Source organism: Pleurodeles waltl, chromosome 2_1, assembly GCF_031143425.1.
Source record: "Pleurodeles waltl isolate 20211129_DDA chromosome 2_1, aPleWal1.hap1.20221129, whole genome shotgun sequence".
NCBI classification, from domain to species: domain Eukaryota; kingdom Metazoa; phylum Chordata; class Amphibia; order Caudata; family Salamandridae; genus Pleurodeles; species Pleurodeles waltl.
In genome coordinates, this window is record NC_090438.1 from 193,953,164 (window position 1) to 193,972,555 (window position 19,392).

The window sequence follows — 19,392 nt, forward strand, 5'->3', positions numbered from 1 at the left end:
CCATCAACCCCCTGAAGAACACTACCAGCAGCAAACCCACTAAGCAAGCCAGATGGTTCACCTTGGAGATTCTGACCCTCAAACGCCACTACAAGAAACTAGAGACACTGATGCTCCAACAAGACCCCTGGCAACCTCGACTCCTTCAGATCTGCCCTCAGCAGCTACCACCAGCGTCTCAGGGAGTCCAGGAAAGAAGCTCTCACCACCCACATCAAGGCAAGCACCAACGACACCAAGAATCTCTTCAGCATCGTCAGAGTTTTCTCCTGCTCCTCCACCACAGAGAACATGAGCCACCCCTCCCAAGCCCTCTGCAACAGTCTATCAGGCTACTTTCACCACAAGATCTCCGACATCTACAGCAACTTTGGCACCCAAACCTGCCAACCTCAACCACCTCTGCACCCAAACCAACACCTTCCTCCCCCACCGGATCACCGACTCGAAGCAGCTCTCTACTGAAGACACCATCCCCATCATGAACTCCATCCACTCCGGATCCCCCACGGACCCCTGCCTGTACCACATCTACAACCTAGGAAGAGAAGCAATCGGATGCTTCCTCGACACCTCAACACTTCCATCACCACAGTCACCGTCCTTGATGCCTGGAAGCACACCAAGGTCAAGCCCCTCCTGTAAAAACCCTCAGCCTACCCCAACGAACTCAAAAACTACTGTCCCCTCTTGCTTCTTCCCTTCCCTGCCAAAGTCTTGGAAAAGGCAATCAACCACCAGCTCCTGGATTACCTTGAAGAAAGCAACCTGCTCGACCCATCCCAATCCGGCTTCCGGCCTAATCACAGCACTGAGACTGCCCTGATTGCAGCAAACATTGACATTAGACACATCCTCGACCTGGATGGAACAGCTGCCCTTATCCTACTTGACTTATCAGCAGCCTTCAACATCATCTTTCACCATACTGTGGTCAGAGCAGCATTAGGATTGGCTGGGGGTGCCCAGCCAGGGCGCTCCCAGGCAGACTGGGTGCCTGTGCCTGCTCTCTCCAGCCCAGCAACATAGTGCTGGGCTAGAGAGAGCACATTGTGTATGTGTGTTTGGCCGGCCTGAGAAAACCAGCCAAACATACATGTGCAATGAGGGGGAATGCTGTTCACCCCCCCTCAGTGCTCGTCATCCCCAATGTCTGACCCCTTTCACTACAAAGGCTGCTGCTGCTGGCGCCCTAGCAGAGGAGCCGCACCTGCTGATTTCACCCTTTTACTTCTGGATATTAAAGTTGTTAGTAAGTGCTCAAGTGATCATAACCCTCTTACTGATGTATGGGATTCATTTAGCAAATCAAGGGGCGTAGCAATAAGATCACTGAGGATAGAATACCTTAAGAACAAAGGGTAAAGAATAAAATGGGACAAGGTTGACGCTGTTGTTTCGACCCAAGACATAGTTGGTGAAAATATAGAATCCATTTAGGCTGTTTCTCTTATGATGTAGATCCTACTACTATTTAAGATGGTTTCAAAAACATCTGTAGGTCCATTTCAGATGTGTGACAATTTGATATTTTTTCTAAACAATGCACAACTCTCTTTATATTGCTCTGTCCACTTTATTCAGCCGCACTGACCTCCTTTTTAGCTCCTATCCTACACAGTGATAACCTTAGGCAATACAAGGATGGCATGGTGTTTCTGTAACAACTTTGCTCAGTAGATATTTGCTATGCTGTTAAAAATCGTATAAAGGTGTCATTAGCAATCAGAAAGCGCTATGAAGATTTATGTATTTAATTCTTCGTTGATATTTTGCCCTGAACATGATGAAATTTACCGTACTTTCCATGATAGCTGATTTTAAATATGTTTTAAATCTTTAGTGCTCATATTTTATGTTCTGTACATATTATGTTTTTACTTATGGCATATGCTGAATAAAGATTATTGAGTGACTGACTTGTAATATCCCTTTAACGTACAGCAAGAAGACATTTTATTTCTTCTAAGCATTTAATTGAAACTTTGATTTGGTTAATTTTTAATGGAAAGATTGATATCTCCAAATATACTCAAATTATCATCATATGCATGTCACTTCTGTTGTTACTGACAGTATATTCATATTTTATAAATCAAATTACAGCAATCTCTATAGTAGCCCTTCCCACAAACTGCTTACATCCTTCAGTTCTTGCTATTTCATATAAAAGAGTCTGTATTGTTGCAGAAAAAAATAATAAAAACATAATATTTAGTACACAATGAAACATACCAACAAGCAGTTAGTAATTACGTTGTCAACCATATTAACTTCAGCTCCATGTCAATCAGATTAAAAAGGCTTTAGTTCAACATGAACAGTAATAAATACATATTCTTTCTTTCCTATAATGAACTGTAGCGCACATTGGGGTAAACCTGCTACCACAAATATTTCCGTTCTGCTCATCACAGTTCATTTTAGAAAAAAACAGATCAGAAGATCAAAAAGCCAATTCTCAGTTTCCTTGTTTACCTACACTGCAGTTGTAATTATGGTCTGTGACATGCCGTTTACCTTGGCTCCTCCCAACAGGCATACTGACATAACAATGCAAATGTAATAACCTATTACAATTGAACAGGTTCATACTTTTCCTATTAAATATGATTAGGGGGGTCCCAACTTAACAATAATCAGAAAATTCGATGCTGTTTTCTTACAGGGATTGCAAGTTGCCATGTATTACACGGGCTTTATACTCTTACAGTTGCAAAACACCGTATAAACAACAGAGCAGAGAGTATTAACTCTAGATGTCGTACCACTACTGATAAGAGAAACGTTAAATTACTTTGCTGTGCTGAATTGGTCCTAAAGTCACTTGGCCTCAATTACACGATTACACTGAAGCTGGACTCCTGCATAGGTACTCTCACATTTGGAAGTACGGATATTAGGGTCTGCATTATATATTGATGCACTGTTCCTATTTGCACCATGGTGCACTTTTAAATATATGTGCCAGGCACAAACGGGTACGGTGCACCCTGTTACAGATAATGTGCTGCCCCTAAGGCAGCTGCAAACTCATGGCTGCCTAGAGAGCAGGCAAAAAATGAAAAGGGGGGTGGTTGATTGAAAGAGCTGCTCCGTTTCTCACAGTGCAAGGGGAAACCTGGCCTGCTTTACAAGGGGACAGGGATTCCCATGCAGGCAGGTGTAGTGAGTGGGACCCCTTTAGTGCCATTTCATAGGATGCCTTCGGAGGGTGCACTGAGTGTTGGGCACCTCTTTGTGGCACACAATCAGCGCGCCCCATGACTGCCTTTTTACCTCTCGGCCCACATCCATAATACAGCATGGATGCAGAGGCAAAGTGTTTCCCTCATTTACATAGGGATACAGCACCATGCAAATGAGGGAACTCTCCCTAAGACTCGCATCAGCACTACATGTGTGCAGGCACCACCAGTGTTTCAGAAGGGACCGCACCAACTCTTACATTCCCTTATGTAATACCCAGGGAGTAACAGATAGCAGGCACACAGACCTGTTGTGCCCTGGGGGACTTAATGTAATACAACTACTGGCCCATTATAGGTAAGTCCCTATGAAATGGCGAACAGCACGTGCCTTGTAATCCTTTGTGACTTGTTACCAGCCAATTTGGGATTCACAGGGATCTTGTAATCAGGCCCTTTTGTGAAATAACAAGCCCATAACACTGCATTCTAACAAAGGGCCACAGCTTCTGCCCAGTAACTGGCAATGGGCGGATTAAAAAAGAGTTTGCTATGAGTAGGTGTGGCTCACTCTTGTAGTACTTGTGGTCTTGTAGCACACCTGGCTTTCTCCTGAATCCAGAGTGAGGAGTATTCCTGGAGATTAGGAGTAAGACAGGAGTACTACAAAGTATGATAGCGCAAACTCTGCGAATCAGGGCCAATGAGTTTGATTGAAGTTTATGCTGCTGGCATTTGAGAAATGGAAAATTTGATTATGCCTGACTATTACTAAACGTTGTTTAATATTTGGACAAATGGACACTGCCTATTAAACTACTGTGAGAAGATATAAATAAACCGACAAGGGACACGGTAGTGGTGTTTCTTGACGTCATCTACTTCGTGGTTTCTTGTAATTTCAAAGCCTTCTGCATAGAATGATTGTATTCCTCCAGTTTTAAATAGCATGCATTTTGCAGTACTTAAAGTCCATTAACTGACTTTACCTAGAAAGAAGCAGAGTGGCAGTGGCATTTTGCATCACTCTACGCAGTGATTACTGGACTTGTTGTAATAACAATAATTTATATTTTAGGCGCATTTATAATATACTGTGAAATGACTAAAGGGCACGGAGGAGCACAACATGGAATCTGCAGTGGGTGGTGTGCAGGCTGGTATTATTACCCACTTACTGTCCAGAAAACTGCACCTCGTGGAAATAAAGTGACTTTCCTGAAGAAGGAGCGCCGATTGTTAGTGTCAGATTAGTACCTTTACCTGAAGGCTTTCTCGGAGCATTCTGCTAACCACATGACTAGACCCTTTCTTTAGCAATCTTTGGAGGGAGACATAAGGGCATGGTCGGCCTCTGCTTATATTCACATAACAGTAGGATTAAATCCTTAAAGGAGCTGACAAATGTTGTCTAGCCTGGGGAAAATCATAGTTAAGTAGTTGGAAATGGTTTCTACTGGATCCATTTGTAAATTGAGCTTTATATGTGTCAGTGAAAATGGGAATTTCATTAGTTAAAACAAAATAATTACCGAAAACCTATTGACCCCAATAGACACCAGTAGGCATTTCCAATAATCAGGGTGAGCCATTCAGGTACACACAGATTTTGGACTTGTAGATCATTTACAAAGATACCAGGAGTCCGAATGAAATTGACTCAACTCATTTTTCATGTATATTCCTACAGTCCTAAATTTACTTCTGAAGATTGTCTGCTAGCAGAAAATACACAGGCGTTACATGAGGTGGAAATATTTGTGTACATTTACTATCTTGTCTTATCAGCCCCATTTGGAAAATATGTTCCAAAAACAAGAAATGCTTTGCTTAAATCCAGGACCGGCCTGGCCGTTCTGCCATCCTGGCAGTTTCGTGGGTGACTGCAGGCTATGGGCTGCTTTCAGAGAAGGGCTGTCATGACCCATGCATCCCGGCATGACTCCATTCTAGTTGATGTCTGCTGCAGTGTGATGCTGACATACACATTTTTGCCAGATTCATTTGGTTTGTTTAGTGAGTTTAGGTGTTTTCACGCTTATTTTTGACTCTTACTCCAAATATTTTTATCTAAGTATAGCTGAACAAGTTGGGATCGTTTCCACTTTACCGCACACTGTGTACGTGCTCAAAACCTTCCCAGTGGTAACCGACTGCACCTTGTCACAGTAACACCAGTTTAGCAAAGTTATTGTGTATGTATCGATAAACGGGGATTCCTCATTATTTGTCTAACCTTTGAGCACTCTTTGTCTGACTTTCAATTATTACAATTGAATTTTAGTAGTCGTGGTTGCCAGATATGAAAAATGAGCGTGTTTAGTAACATGATACGGCAGTTCCTAATCTTTGTAATGGTGTGTTGCATGAACCTGTGTTTTTGAAGTCTCTGACATAACTTTCTCCTTAAATCCTCCAGGTTCCCCAAAGAACAACCTCCAAGTTTTATAGCAAGGATCACCCAGGCCATCGCCGAAGCCCGTCAAGGTGAGTTCTGTCAAGGTCTGCGCTAACCTGATCTTGATTTATTTTCAGTGGGAAAGCAGAAGCCAGATCATTCAATTCAAAACTATAACTTCAGTAGCTCTGCTGTTGACACTTCGTCGTACTTAGTTCCTGGCTTTTACGGCGCTTTCCTTTCAGCAACAAGCGTCCCAGCTCCTGAATGCAACCTGCTGCGCTTTCAGCTTTTGGCGCGTGCGCTGGATGTCGAGCCTTCATGCTCCCCGGGAATCTGTGCAAGTCAGCGTCAATAACACCCCGAGGCACGCAACAACTTCACAATGATGACAGAAAGTGAGACGAAGGCGTTCAGTCTGGCGACCAGACTTGCTTCTGTCTGGCCCGAGTAGGTTTCCGGGACGCACGAAAAGATCCTTTTACACATAGGGAATGCGCACAATGGAGAGGAAACGCAGCCGCAAAGTTGGGTATAGTAGATATTTTTATCAAGCGACCCTAGCGGTTTCTTTGTGCCAACTGCAGTACTCATGTCTTGACTGAAACGCATAGCTGCCAAGTTTTCAGATTGTTTGTGTGTGACATTTACACGGTTTCCATGTACTTATTCTACTGCCAAAAGTATGACATTTAGGGCCTGATTTAAGAAAAGTGGTGCCGCACTGGGTGCAGCGCCACTTTCGTTGCACCCTTTAGCGCCCCCTAGCGCCACCATGTGTGCTCATGGCGGTAACTAGGGAACTAGCATCGGAATTTTTGACGCTACTTCGGAGCTTTGCAGGATTAGCGTATAAAAATGTTGATGTTAATCCTGTAAAGCCCATTGAAGCCCATTGTATACAATGGTATGCACCCTTTTAATACCTGCTCTGAGCAGGCGTTAACAGTGCCAAAAAAAAGATGCAAAGAAATCTCTTAGATTTGCATGCATTGTGCCACTTTGTAAGTTTGGCGCAGTGATTTTGGCCTTGTTGGGCCACAATAGCATAAAAAATTGGCACTAACGTGGTGCAAGGAGGCTGGAGGGGCTCTTAAATCTGCAACTTAAGGTGACACTTTCATGTGAGTAAAACCAAGCAATGAAGTCCATGGAAGGAGATAAATAGGGAAATTACACCCTTTTAAAAGCTGTAAAGAGATCTTGAAACTGACAGCCAAAGGGAAGGTCACTAACATAGTGCCCTTATTTTACAATACTGACTTTCATTTTTGTAGTGCTTTTGGTTGCAGGCTGGGACTTCAAAGCAGTATAAATAAAAAAACTGCCTATTCTACAGTGCACCAAACAGATTTAAATTTCCCTGCTCTCTGGTTATACACACACATCTGAAAGTGATTGCATTAACTCATTTTGAAATTACAACTTGCACATGTTCAGTGTTTACATCTGCAGGTTGGAGTTTTGTAGCACTATAAATTCACAAGTCACTATTCTCCACTGCACCAATCAGGATTCAGCTCTGTTTGTCTGTGGTTCCCCACACAGACATCTGCAATGATTGCATTACCCAGTGAAGCTTCATAATATAAAAAAGTGCATTTCCCTATCACAACATTACTTGAATTTAAGTTGTGCATGTCACCTTTATATGCCGTTCCTACCTTTGAAGGACCAACAAAAATAGTGACAGAAATACTGTGAACTTTGAATCCATATATGTAAATTGGCCCTGCCTGCACCCTAAGCTTGTGACACTGCCCACACTGCACCCTGCTGCCAGGCTCACCCATGCCAACAAGAGGTTATTGGAGAGCGCCTTTAAATTGAGCTGTGCTAGTGACCACCGGTATGCAAACTGACATGCTGAGCTGATTGCACACTGATGCGCCTGCCAGAAGGTCTGCTCTTGGCCTGTGGTGTTAACCAACTAACTGCAACAGGCCTTTTCCTCGCACTGGGCAACACCCCAGGTTTCAGGATAGCTGTATCGTCCCGGTCATACTTGTGACATTCGTAAGAATCAACTCATGGCACTGGCACTTTTAAGTGTGCACACGTCACCAGGCTGGAGGAGCTAGCCAGAGAGAAGGTCATTTATCACACCTTGCTATATTGGAAAGATAGCTTGCTTCCACTGCCAAGCCCTCCAAGAGCACGACCACCTGCTGCTGCACAAAAGCACACACTAGGAACAGGGTTGCATGGCACTGCCTTAAAAAAAAACTAAAATAAACTCTCCGCACCAATCAATAGGCGTCAGGACATTACGGAAAATGAAACAGCACCTTCGTTTTTTTAATGCGACGTCGGATCCACGTGACCCAAATAGCCGGCCTAATTTGTTTATTCATTGAACACAGAACTGTCGCTGAATTTAACTGTTAACACTTAGTAGTCCAGCAAATGCTCACCCTCACAGTCCGGCTCATGATAACATTGCGGCTGAGCACGCAGCTAGCAACACAGAGCAACCAAAAGCTCTCCGATTGTTTTATAGGAACATAGTGCCCCAGTGCACAAATGTTGGCCACAGGAGCTGTAATAAACGTGACTAATGCATTTTAGTTCGGTGACGCGGACACCAGCACAAGAATGCATTAATCTAACCTCTGATGCGTGGTACTTGGCAAGGCTGGACACTTGCAGGGATGAGCAAGGTGCTTGCATAGCTGTGTGAATAAACATGTGGAATCGATCCACAAAGCAAATTGAACCTCAGGCTAAGCTTAGACGAGTAAATGACAATTTAAGAGCGCAAGTTGACTTTTGCAGTGTAAAAAGCATGAATTTTCACTCAGAAATTAAAGATGTATAAGTAAATCTGCTCCCATATGTGTGGAGTGATGTGCTACAGACGGATTCCCTGGAAAATTTGTGCACACCAAAAAATTTGTGAATTCATTAGTATTTCCAAATTTTCCCGGCCTATCTGTACTCATGAAACAGATATTCAGAGTCCAACCTACCCTCGACTGGTCACAAAAAGTAGTCATAAACTGCTCACTGACTTATGGCGACCTCTCTCTTATTCTGACTGCCTATTTCCCCCACTATCGCTGAACACGAGCTACAACGAGGAAGTATTTCTCTTTCTGAATCAGCTACCACCTTCTTGTGACGGAAGGGACAGGTTGGCGTCAGGGGGGAAATATGTCACTGTGGATGAAAATAACAAATTTGATAAAGTGGAAACATACGCTTGAAAATAATTTTCGTATGTATAATTGTAGATTATATACCATTATGAATGTATAACTGGTTTCAGTTTTGAATATTTTGGAAAAACGTGATTCACACAGCTTTCCTGGAGTATTCACATATAGTTTTTTTAGCATTCCATATTTTTTTAAACCTACTATCAAGAGTTTAAAGCTTTTGGTGCACATTTGCGAAGTTTTCATGATTCTGGTGAGTGACTAACCACTCCAGATCTTTATACATGGATATGTAGGTCATTTTCCAAATCTCTGTGTGGTAGACTCATTTAGGAGCAGAATTGTTTCTCTGCAATGGACTTCTACTTTCTCCATGAGGCACATGAACGTCCATGCTAGTGGTACTACTCGCTCATTGTTATTTGCATATGATGGTACACAAATGTACACATAAAGACAGCTATCTTCCAAAAAGGTTGCTTCTTGTTGGAAATGGCTATATTTTTGCATGGCATTTCCACACATTGTTGCCTTCACTACCCTATTTTTGCTGAACCCGCTTTTGTTGGCTTTAGGACTCTGCACACTTTACTCCTGCTGATCAATGGCAAAGTGCTTGCCCTCTCCCTTCTAAACATCTTAAAATGGCTTACATCCGATTACTACATTTAATTTGTGTATACATTTCTAGTAAATGGTACTACATGTACCCAGGGCCTGTAAATAAAATGCTATTATTGGGCAGAAGCACTCATAGTGCTACTCTCTGAGGTACCAATATAAAAATGTCTCAAGCCTGCCACTGCAACTGTTGTGCAGTTTCAAACTGCTATTTTGACCTGGGGAAATAAACCTTTCATCGGGCCTAAACCTCCTTTTTTAAATACATAAAAGTCACTCCTAAAGTGGGCCCTAACCACTCATAGGGCAGGATGCATGGTATTTAAAAAGTAGAACAAGTGTACTTAAGTTTCACATGTCCTGGCAGTGAAAAACTCTTTAAGTCTTTTTTCACTGCTGCAAGGCTCTCCTATAGGCTAACACTGGGTTACCTTAATATATATGATAAGTGATAACTTCTATTTTGGGAACAGATAGAGAAATGATTCTTCCACTGAAATGAGTTATAATTTAAATTTTGCTTTAGCTGTAAAGTCCAAATTTAAGTTACTATTCTGAAAAGGCCACTTTTAAAAACTTAAAGTTTTTCTGCCTAAACCAAATGTGCCTTTCTGCCAGTATCCAGGGAGACATGACTTTGAGTGTTCTCCTGTAGTATTTTGTGTATTCCCTCCAGACATGGGGACTAAAGGGCCTTAGATGCGGGGCAGGGTGTTTCTCTCCTGAGCAGAATGTCCTGGGAGGTCATACTCAGCCTTTCTAAGTTTAAGAATGTACCCTAACAGTTTGCCTCCCCCTTCCTGACTTCTAAGACCTGCCTGCCCTGCACTGACAAATACAGCTCACCCTGACAAGGATTGTGTCTATGACTTGAATGGGGCTTCCACCTCTCTCAACTAATAACCCAATTTCTTACAATGATAACTGTGATCTTGGTCCTAAAGAAAACAAGGAAAAATTAATTTCCAACTTCTTCCGACAAGTTTCAAATTTCATACGAGGGACATTAATTATAAGAGTAGACTTCAACACAGTTTTACAGCCTATATTGGACAGATCCCTTTCTGATCCCAAACCCACTCTGCCCTCCATGTCATCCACCGAGACCTTGAAAGACCTCAACGTAGTTGATGTATGGAGGAGCCAACACACAAATGTAAAAGTCAAAGATTCATAGGATACATTCCCTTACAGATCTCTTTTTAATTTCCAGAGATTTTCAGTCCAGTATCCTCAATCCACTAATAGATGGTCGATTGTTATCTAACTATAACCTCGTATGGCTGCACAGATCTAATCTACCCACCAAAAAACATTTCTGCTCCCATTGATGCTAAACGAGATAGCCTTCCAATACCAGCATTACAAAAAACTATTAAAAAAAGTAATCAAGCATTTTTTTAAAATAAATAATAATGAGGTTTCTAAATCTATCCTGTGGGATGCCACCAAGGCAGTCATTCGTGGTAAGTTGAGATCCCAATCAACAACAGTCATTCCTGGTGCACTGATATTCCGTTCAACAATCTCAAAACAAACATCTAAATGCAGAAAAAGAAGATCTAGAGTCACAGCTTTGACAGGCTGAAAAACACCAACAACAGGGAGCCTTATTAAAAGCAATAGGAGTTACACAGACTTTGTGGTGAACTGCAGCAGCTACCATTGAAAGAGGCGGCCCGAAAATTGTTCTATATTGAACAATGCTACTACCAAAAGGGTGATAAAGCAGAAAAGGACACAACAAGCTACAACATTTCAGATATCAATTATGTGTAGTTGAGACATTGGTGACTTGGCGAGCTCACCACGCTTTTCAAGAACTTTTTAGTTTTTTTATCCATTTTTTCATTGCACCCTTTAACTTGCCAAGCACCGTTCATAAACACTTTTAGCTTTTAGTAACATAAGAGATAGAAAGTATTTGATTTCAATGAGAAGTTTTAACAAGGTTTTACTGTACTCCTTAACGGCAGCTCATTGCCTGTGTGCTATGAGTGTAGGGTGAAGAGACTTTGTGGAGTGTGGGGGAGGGGCGTCTGCCCTACTACTTCTACACACCCAAAGACTGGATGCTTGTCTCCAGTGGTGAGCATCGCTGCCGTTCATGTAGGCCGTGGCTTGGGGCTTGGTGGAGATGCATAAGGTATTCTGCCCAGTCAGCTGCAATGACATGCATAGGTCACCTGATCCATTCATCACAATCATCGCCTAGAGGCATAGGTGTACTCTCGTTGTGTTAGTGGGGGATCCTCTTGCTGTACCCTTTTTATTGCCCCAAAGTCCGAGTGTATGTTGGTACCGCATTCTTGGATATGGCATTTAGTAGGCCTAGTCCTGGGACTCGTGGAAATACAGTGAGTGGGGTGAGTTGGAACTTTGAGCATGGGGCCCAATCAGCTATGAGGTCAGGTACAGGTCATCCCACACACTGAAGGCCACTTGTTAGGTGGAGACCACAAATGTGAGGTCTTGCGATTGAGGAGGGTTCTTGTGTGGGTGAGTTAGTCTCATACTTTACCCCATCTATGCTTCTAAAGCCTGAGTGTTTATTGAGGCTGCTCTGCAGCTAGACTGTCCTTATAGGTTGTGCCTTTTGGCTCAATGGAGATGCAGGTGGTGGCAATTTATTATATGGTACCCAATCAGCTGCAAAACGAGGCATAGGACACCTGACCCATTGATGGCTGGAATTTAACAATGTAAGGAATTGATGTGATTGTGGGCGTCTCATGCACTAGGCCCACTGTGCCTATAGCCTGTGTGTTTCTTGGTGGTGCTTTGAAGTGCACCAATTTTTGTAGGCTGTGGGTTTGGAACTCACAAGAGGTGCAGAAGACAGGATCTTCCTCTACAGGGCCCACTCAGCTGACAGCTGTGATGCCAGGCACAGGACAACTCACCCGCTGATAACTGCTTATCACCCTGGAGTCCATGAGTATAAGGTCTTTGTGGGGCCCAGACAGCCCTCTCTGGCCACAAAAACTGAACGTAGATATTAAGTATAGATACTTTCACCTTATGTTCAGCAAATGAGTAGATATTCCTCCTTCTAGCTGAAAGGATTGGCCATTTTATGAAATACTCACATTAGAAATATATTCGCACGCTTTGAAGGGCATCTTACTTACAAACATACAGATAACTCATTCCGACCTCGGTATTGCTGTCGGTTATAACAAATCTACTGGTAAACTGAATTTGAAAGACCTTGTCTCATCTCTGAGAGTCTCAAAGAGCCGTTCAGCAAGCACACCAAAAGTTAATGGTAATTCTGACCCCAATTATCAGTCTGTTTGAAAAGGAAATGTAAACTGATTGGGATGAAGACGGAATTTAAACAGTATCTGCATGAAACATTAATTCAACAATGACAAACAAGTTTCCGATGGAAAGAGATGTTCTTTTTGATACCATATCTGAAACACGGTCACCCATCCTTGATGTGCGATTCATATTATTAGGAATTTTCTTATATAGATTAGGCACAGCATGGTACTGACCTTGGAATAATTTCTCCTTTAAATGCCTAGGCAAAAAAAGATGACAACAAGCAGGGTAAGATTGAGATACATAATCCCAGGCCCAGGCACCCTAAAAAAAGTGCCACACGTTTGCGGAGTGTGCCTTTTCGCAAAACACTGCTTCAGTGTTTTAAGTATTATGAAAGAGGGGGGGTGGAAGAGGAGGTTGTCTAAGAGAGGCATGTTTTCTTAACTTCACTGAGATAAAAAAAAAAAAGCTAATGTTGCCAGGGCTCTTTGTTCATGGATTAGTTCACACTGCTGAACCACACCTGATATAAGTGAGGCTACTTCTGCTCCGGTCCCCTGCCTGTTCAATATGCATATATTAATGGGCCGCCCCATTAAGAGACTGGGAGTAACTTCTCTACCCCTTTGGCAAAAGGGAAGTAATGGAAGCCCATCTGCCTCCGATAAGGCAGCTCAGGCCCCCACTGGGCCACTGGCAGCATCCGAACATCACAGACACAGCCCAAATCAGCCTCCATGCTGCACAGAAAAGCGGCCCAAATCTGCAACTCAGGTATTGGCCCATTGCCTGAGTGCCCCCCTTACCAATCTAACCCTGACAATAAGACACAATTCTGGTCTTCTCTTATAAATCATAAAATACAGTTTTCAACTTGTGTTGATAAGACGCTGTTAGAGACCCCACTAGCAGCCAAGAACAGCAGCTAAGAATGGTGTGAGTACCTGCTTGTGGCTGCCAGGTCCCTATGTTGATGGTGGATCTTTGCAGTCAGTTTGCTTTGAACTCAGAATAGTCTAGATTTTCAGGATGACCACTTCTTCCTGAAGATATTATCACCTCTTAAACAGGCTTTAAAGCACCAACTATCTTCTTTGCTCTGACATCATAGAGATATTAAGATAACCTTTGGCCACCTACACTGCAGGCTACTTAAAAAACAATCAATAATCTATTAGCAAAAGCTTCATGCCATAATTGTTGATACACTCCGATATTTGCTGTCTTGTGGCATCCCTGTTGATCCCAGAGAACCAAGTGGCTGTTTCCAGTCTGGCTGATCTGGCTATATTATTCTGCATCAAAAGAAGATATAATTTGTAATAGTGATATCAATTTTACAGTGGTATCTCTGAGTTCTCCTGATCATAAGATTGTACTTTCAAGATAACATCTCCATTGAGCAACTCAAGGGTATATTGATAAAATAATGATGCAGCCCGCCATCTTGCTGCGCCGAGCTGCGCCATTAAGGAAAGTGCAGGGATGCATCATATTTACAGCAATACAACGCACCCCTGTACTGTCCTCAGTACTGACTCACAATAGGCTATATCAATGTTGGCACCCTTGCACGATGATGCAAGGGTGCCTACATTGCGAATCGCCAACACATTTATTTTGGAAAATTTTGTGAAGGTTCGTAAAACGGCTTCAAAGATATAGGCGGACGGACAGACAGACGGATGGACAGACGGATTGCCTCATACATCACTGGCAGGACCCAAAGGATAAGTCTCCAACCACTCACCTCAGATTCCAAAATCATGTGTGGAATCCCCCAAGGATCATACCTCAGCCTCCCCTTTTCAACACGTGCATGACCCCCCCGGCCATCATCATCAGATCACACAGACTCAACATGTCCTTTGCCGATGACACACAGCTCATCCTCTCACTGTCCAAAGATCCCTCCACCACAAAAGCTAACTTCCACACATGCTTGATGAATGTAAGAAACTGGATGAAGGACAACTGTCTCAAATTCAGCACCGAAAAAACAGAAGTCCTCATCTTTGGGGGCAACACTTAGTCATGGACTGACGCATGGCATCATGCAGAGCACGGCACAACCCCCTCCCCAAGAGACCACAACCGCAGCATCATCTTCGCATAGCTCGCGCCCCGCCATGCAGTTATCTGATCAATAATTTTACTGCAGATGTTACAGTGGTGTTATCATTGATGTTATCGAAGATGTCACCAGTGCTGTAATTTGTGGGGTAAATAGAAGTGTATGGCGAGGGCGCGAGTTATAGTTACCTTAGGGCGGGAGTTATAGTTACTTGAAATCACTCTACTGCAACTGCTGCATTCCTCTGGTTTTTTTGCAAGTAAATTCAGAGCCTAAATATAACATCCTTGCAACCTTTGTTTTTTTAAGTGAATTTATAAGGTTTTTTTAAATTGTATTTCCTAACAATAACATTCCTGTAACGTTTGGGGTTGTCAGTGAATTTCTATGTTTTTTTTAACTTAAAGTAATTTTTAATACAATACGCTAATCCAACCACCTCAGTGCATGGCCTTTGGTCATGCGTAGCAGCAGTTGACTGCAGGGCCTGGCTGCAGGGCCAGAACCTCGCTTGACGAATCATCCCAAATCTTCCCATATACAACAAGATTCTTGGGAAGACGTTTTTTGGGAAACATTTGTGAAAATTCATCAAACGGCACCAAAGATATAGGCAAGTCAATACACGTTTTTTCCATGGAAACATGGTCCTAACCAGTAGGTAATATATATATATATATATATATATATATATACATATATATATGTATATATATATATATATATATATATATATATATATATTCACTGAAAAAACCTTATAGTTAGGAAATAGAATAAAAAAAAAACATATACATTCACGTAAAAAAACAAAGTTTACAAGGAGGTTATAGTTAGGCTCACATTTTAAACATACAAAACCATAGAAATTCACCATAGTTAGAGTTAACTCAAGTAACTGTAGCATGTGCCTTAAGGTAACTATAACTAACTTGTGCCCCCGCCATGCACTGTTTTTTCATCAAACATTTTACTGCAAATATTACATTGATATTATCAATGATGTTATCAAAGATGTCATGAGTGCCGTGATTTATGGGATAGTAACAGTTCTTGGCGACGGTGCAAGTAGGTAGTTATAGTTAGGACGATGTTTCCATAGAAAAATCATTTTTTGACTAGCCTATATCTTTGGCGTCATTTGACGAATCTTCATAAAAGTTTCCCAACATTTTTTTGTTTGGTTGGTTCCCCGGGTGGGTTCAGAGCACTCACCATGATGCCACTATTGGCATAGGTAGGGTGTTGCATGCCCACTCCCCTTAAAAGTGCTTGTGCATTGGTTCTTCGGGTCCTCTTAAAGGTTGCGGAGGGGCTCCACATCCCCCCCTACAAATATCTTTTTACTCTGGGGATGGGGCATCGGGCCACTATTGACTTGAGTAGGAAGCCATTCACCCCCTCTCCTTAATTTAAGACAAGATAGGGTACCCATTGCACTTTGTGGTTTGGAGACTAGCGCTGCATGCCCCCTCCCCTTAATAAGAATAAGGTAGTGGAGGATCAGGGGCCTGAAGCCCTTTGTAGCTTTGGGGGGGTAATGTGCTACCCCCACTAATCAAAAATAGAAGTCCCTATGGGGTGGGGTCACCAGGGCCCAAAGTGGCTCTCGAAGGGGGGGTATGCACTTCATTCCCCTTAAAAAAACAAAGGCCCAGGTGGACAAGGTTAAAGTGACATTATATTTAGGTGAAACTGTAATATTTGAAACTGATAAAAACCACTGCAATTAACAAGTTATAGGTATGTCTAGTAACTATAACCTGTGCCCTAAGGTAACTATAACTCACACCCTAGGCTTACACTCCTAATTATCCCACATGTTACATCACTCATTACATCTTCTATAACATCATTAATAATATCACTTTAACATTTACAATTAAATTATTGATGAGAAACCTGTGCATGGCAGGTGCATGGCATGGCCCTGGGAGGGAAGCCCCATCCACCCTCCTACAAAATAAAATTCAGCTCCTGGGAATGGTGTCCCTGGGGCCGTTGGATCCCTCAGCGAGTGGGACTCCATACCTCCTGCCTAAAAGAAAACCTCTAGTCCTGGGATTGTGGTCGCGGAGCCCCTTCGAAAGGCTTGGGGAGGGGGACTTCACACACCAGCCCCCCGCCAAACATTTTTAGAAAATTGCAGTAAATCTCCTGGGTCATTGAATTTAAAATCCCAGGATAGTTTACCATAATTTTTAAACCAATCCAAGCTGGAAATGTATCCCCTTCAACTGGTGTGTGAGGCCCCCTCATGGTTGGATCTATGGCTGCATTTGTGGCCTCAAAAAAGGAGAAAAAAACACTGTTAAAGTTTTTGCAATGCTTTATTGACAATATTTTGTGACAATCACTGCTCGCCCACAGGCAAATGAGGAAATGCCCTCTCATGATAGCGCTGGTGCAACATGTGCACTAACACTATCAGTATTACAGATGGGGATGCACAAGCGGTTGTGGCTCCTTCTGTAATCCCAATGTGCAATAGAGGCACACAATGCAGGCTCATACGCCGTTGAATCCTGGCGCACAATGTATAATACGGCCCCTGGACGGTTGGGATCAAGGGATTCTCATGAGTGCCAAGCAAGCACAACTTGAAAATATTGAGTGATCTGATTGGCTGGCTGCAATATGACAGGAAATGCTGCAGCAGTCACTACAGGGCTCCGAAATGGAGGACCCTTTCATGAGATTCTTGGTAAAAAAGATATAAAGGGCCAGTATAGGGGTAGTCTTCCCCTAGCCCTTGGGGGAGAGCTGAAGAGGGCCACCTCTGGGCCCAAAATTAAAAAAATGTAGTTGCTTGTCATTGTCAAAAAAATGCTGGCCGGGATTGTTTTTCTTATTATGACCCCTGTCGTCAGCCAAGGCCCGGGAGTTATTATACCTAAATATTTCAGGAGTGGGCGTGAGTGGGGACCCCTTCCTTAGCAACTCGTGAGTTTCGGAAACCCCATCCTCTGAGGCCAAATACAAATCAATGGGGAGAGAGGCATTCAGTCCCCCTCCTCATGCCACTAGTTGGACCCCATTCCATGAGGTTGAATATTAAATAATGGGGAAGGGGCCATTCAGTCCCCGTCCTTGAGCCACTATTGGGCCAATCATGCTCTTCAGCTCGAGTGCAGAGCCCCTTTGCGGTTTTCTTTTTTATGATTGCTTTTTCTGGGCTGAAAAATATGATAGAATGACTCAGAGACAAGTTGATTTTATTTTAAAAAAACAATATACCTATGAGTATTTCTTTTAACACTTTACAGCCAACAAAATGCAATATTAAACACTATGGGTCCAGATGTACAAAAAATCCAGTTTGCGATTTCTGAATTGTGAATCTTTGCATTCCGCAATTAGGAAATTGTAAGCTGCGATGTACCACAGTGTGTTTAACACGGTTTAACACTGTTTGCAGTTCCCAAATAGGTCACCAGGGACCTACTTCATCAATTTTCATTAGGCAGGTTGCAATTTGCGACCCATTGGAAATGGCCAGCACTCACCATGTCTGTGACTGCTTTTTTAAATAAAGCAGTTTTTTGTAATGCAACATGTTTTCCTTAAAGGACAACAGGATGCATTACAAAAAGAACACTATAAAGTTTTATTTTCATTATTTAAGTGTAGGCAGTGGTCTGTGGGACACTCCTTGAATCCTTGCTGAAGCCCCACAATATTGAGGCAATTTCCTCCCACTGGCTTTTCAGTAATCTTCTTTCCTCCATGGCTTGAACTCTTTTTTTTAAGGATTTCATCAGAGACTGGATTCTATACATTCTCCTAGATGCCCTCCTTAGAATCTGCTCTTCCTTATTTAGAAACATACATTATGTAGACCAATACATTTGTTTTATTGTTTAGAGACTAAAAATGTTGCCACCACCAAGGCAGTGTAAGGCCAGGCACACCACCGAGAATCATGTGATGTTTGAGTTTTTCAAATGAATACTTAGATGTACGCTTCTGCTGATATTTGATCACAATGTTTCTTTAGTCAAAAATGGATTCAATATAGCTTAATGTAATATTGTTTTTCATTGTTACAGTTTCCATTTTTTCAAATCAATACATTGGAACAATTGCCTTTTGAGCTATGAACACTTTTTAAGGGGATTGGAATCAAATAACATTCTGTGGAAAAAATGCACACTCCATTGACAGGAGGTGTTAATGTGTGTGTAATGGAGTCTGGGCTAGAGCATCCAAACAAAATACACTTAGGGCCTCATTGCGAGTTTGGTGGTCGGACCATCGGACCGCCATGGTGGCGGTCTTACTAATGGTGCCAGGCTGACGGTCCCAAGACTACCAGATTATGAGTTCTCCACAGGCTTGTGGGACTTGCAGAGGGAGGCAGGGGGCAGTATTATGGAGCTACTGCTGGCCATGCATTCCTACCCGTTGGCACAATGGGTGGACTGTGCCCATGCACCACATCATGTATGGGACACAGTATGCCCCCGAACACCATATTTTTGGGGGCCCACATTGGCCACTGTCTCACCCTCCATGGGGCTGTATCTCCTGGAGCCCTCCATTTTGGGCCCCTTACCTGCCTGACTGCCAAACTTTCCATGGCGGTGGGATCAACATTGAAAGCTTGGTGGTCCTGCCCGTCGTAATGGCCATGGTGGTCCAATTGCCGGGATCTTCAGCACTGGCCGCCGCGGTCCCCGC

General features: G+C 42.8%; 1 protein-coding gene across 4 annotated transcripts in view; it reads left to right on the forward strand.

The window, feature by feature from the left end:
- NRK (Nik related kinase) overlaps positions 1-19,392 on the forward strand; it is a 720,008-nt gene that overhangs the window by 483,288 nt on the left and 217,328 nt on the right. For all 4 annotated transcript variants that reach the window (XM_069212387.1, XM_069212389.1, XM_069212388.1 and 1 more), the window contains exon 17: positions 5,608-5,675. In XM_069212387.1, the coding sequence (XP_069068488.1) occupies positions 5,608-5,675 (68 nt within the window). The remainder of the gene's footprint in view (positions 1-5,607; positions 5,676-19,392) is intronic.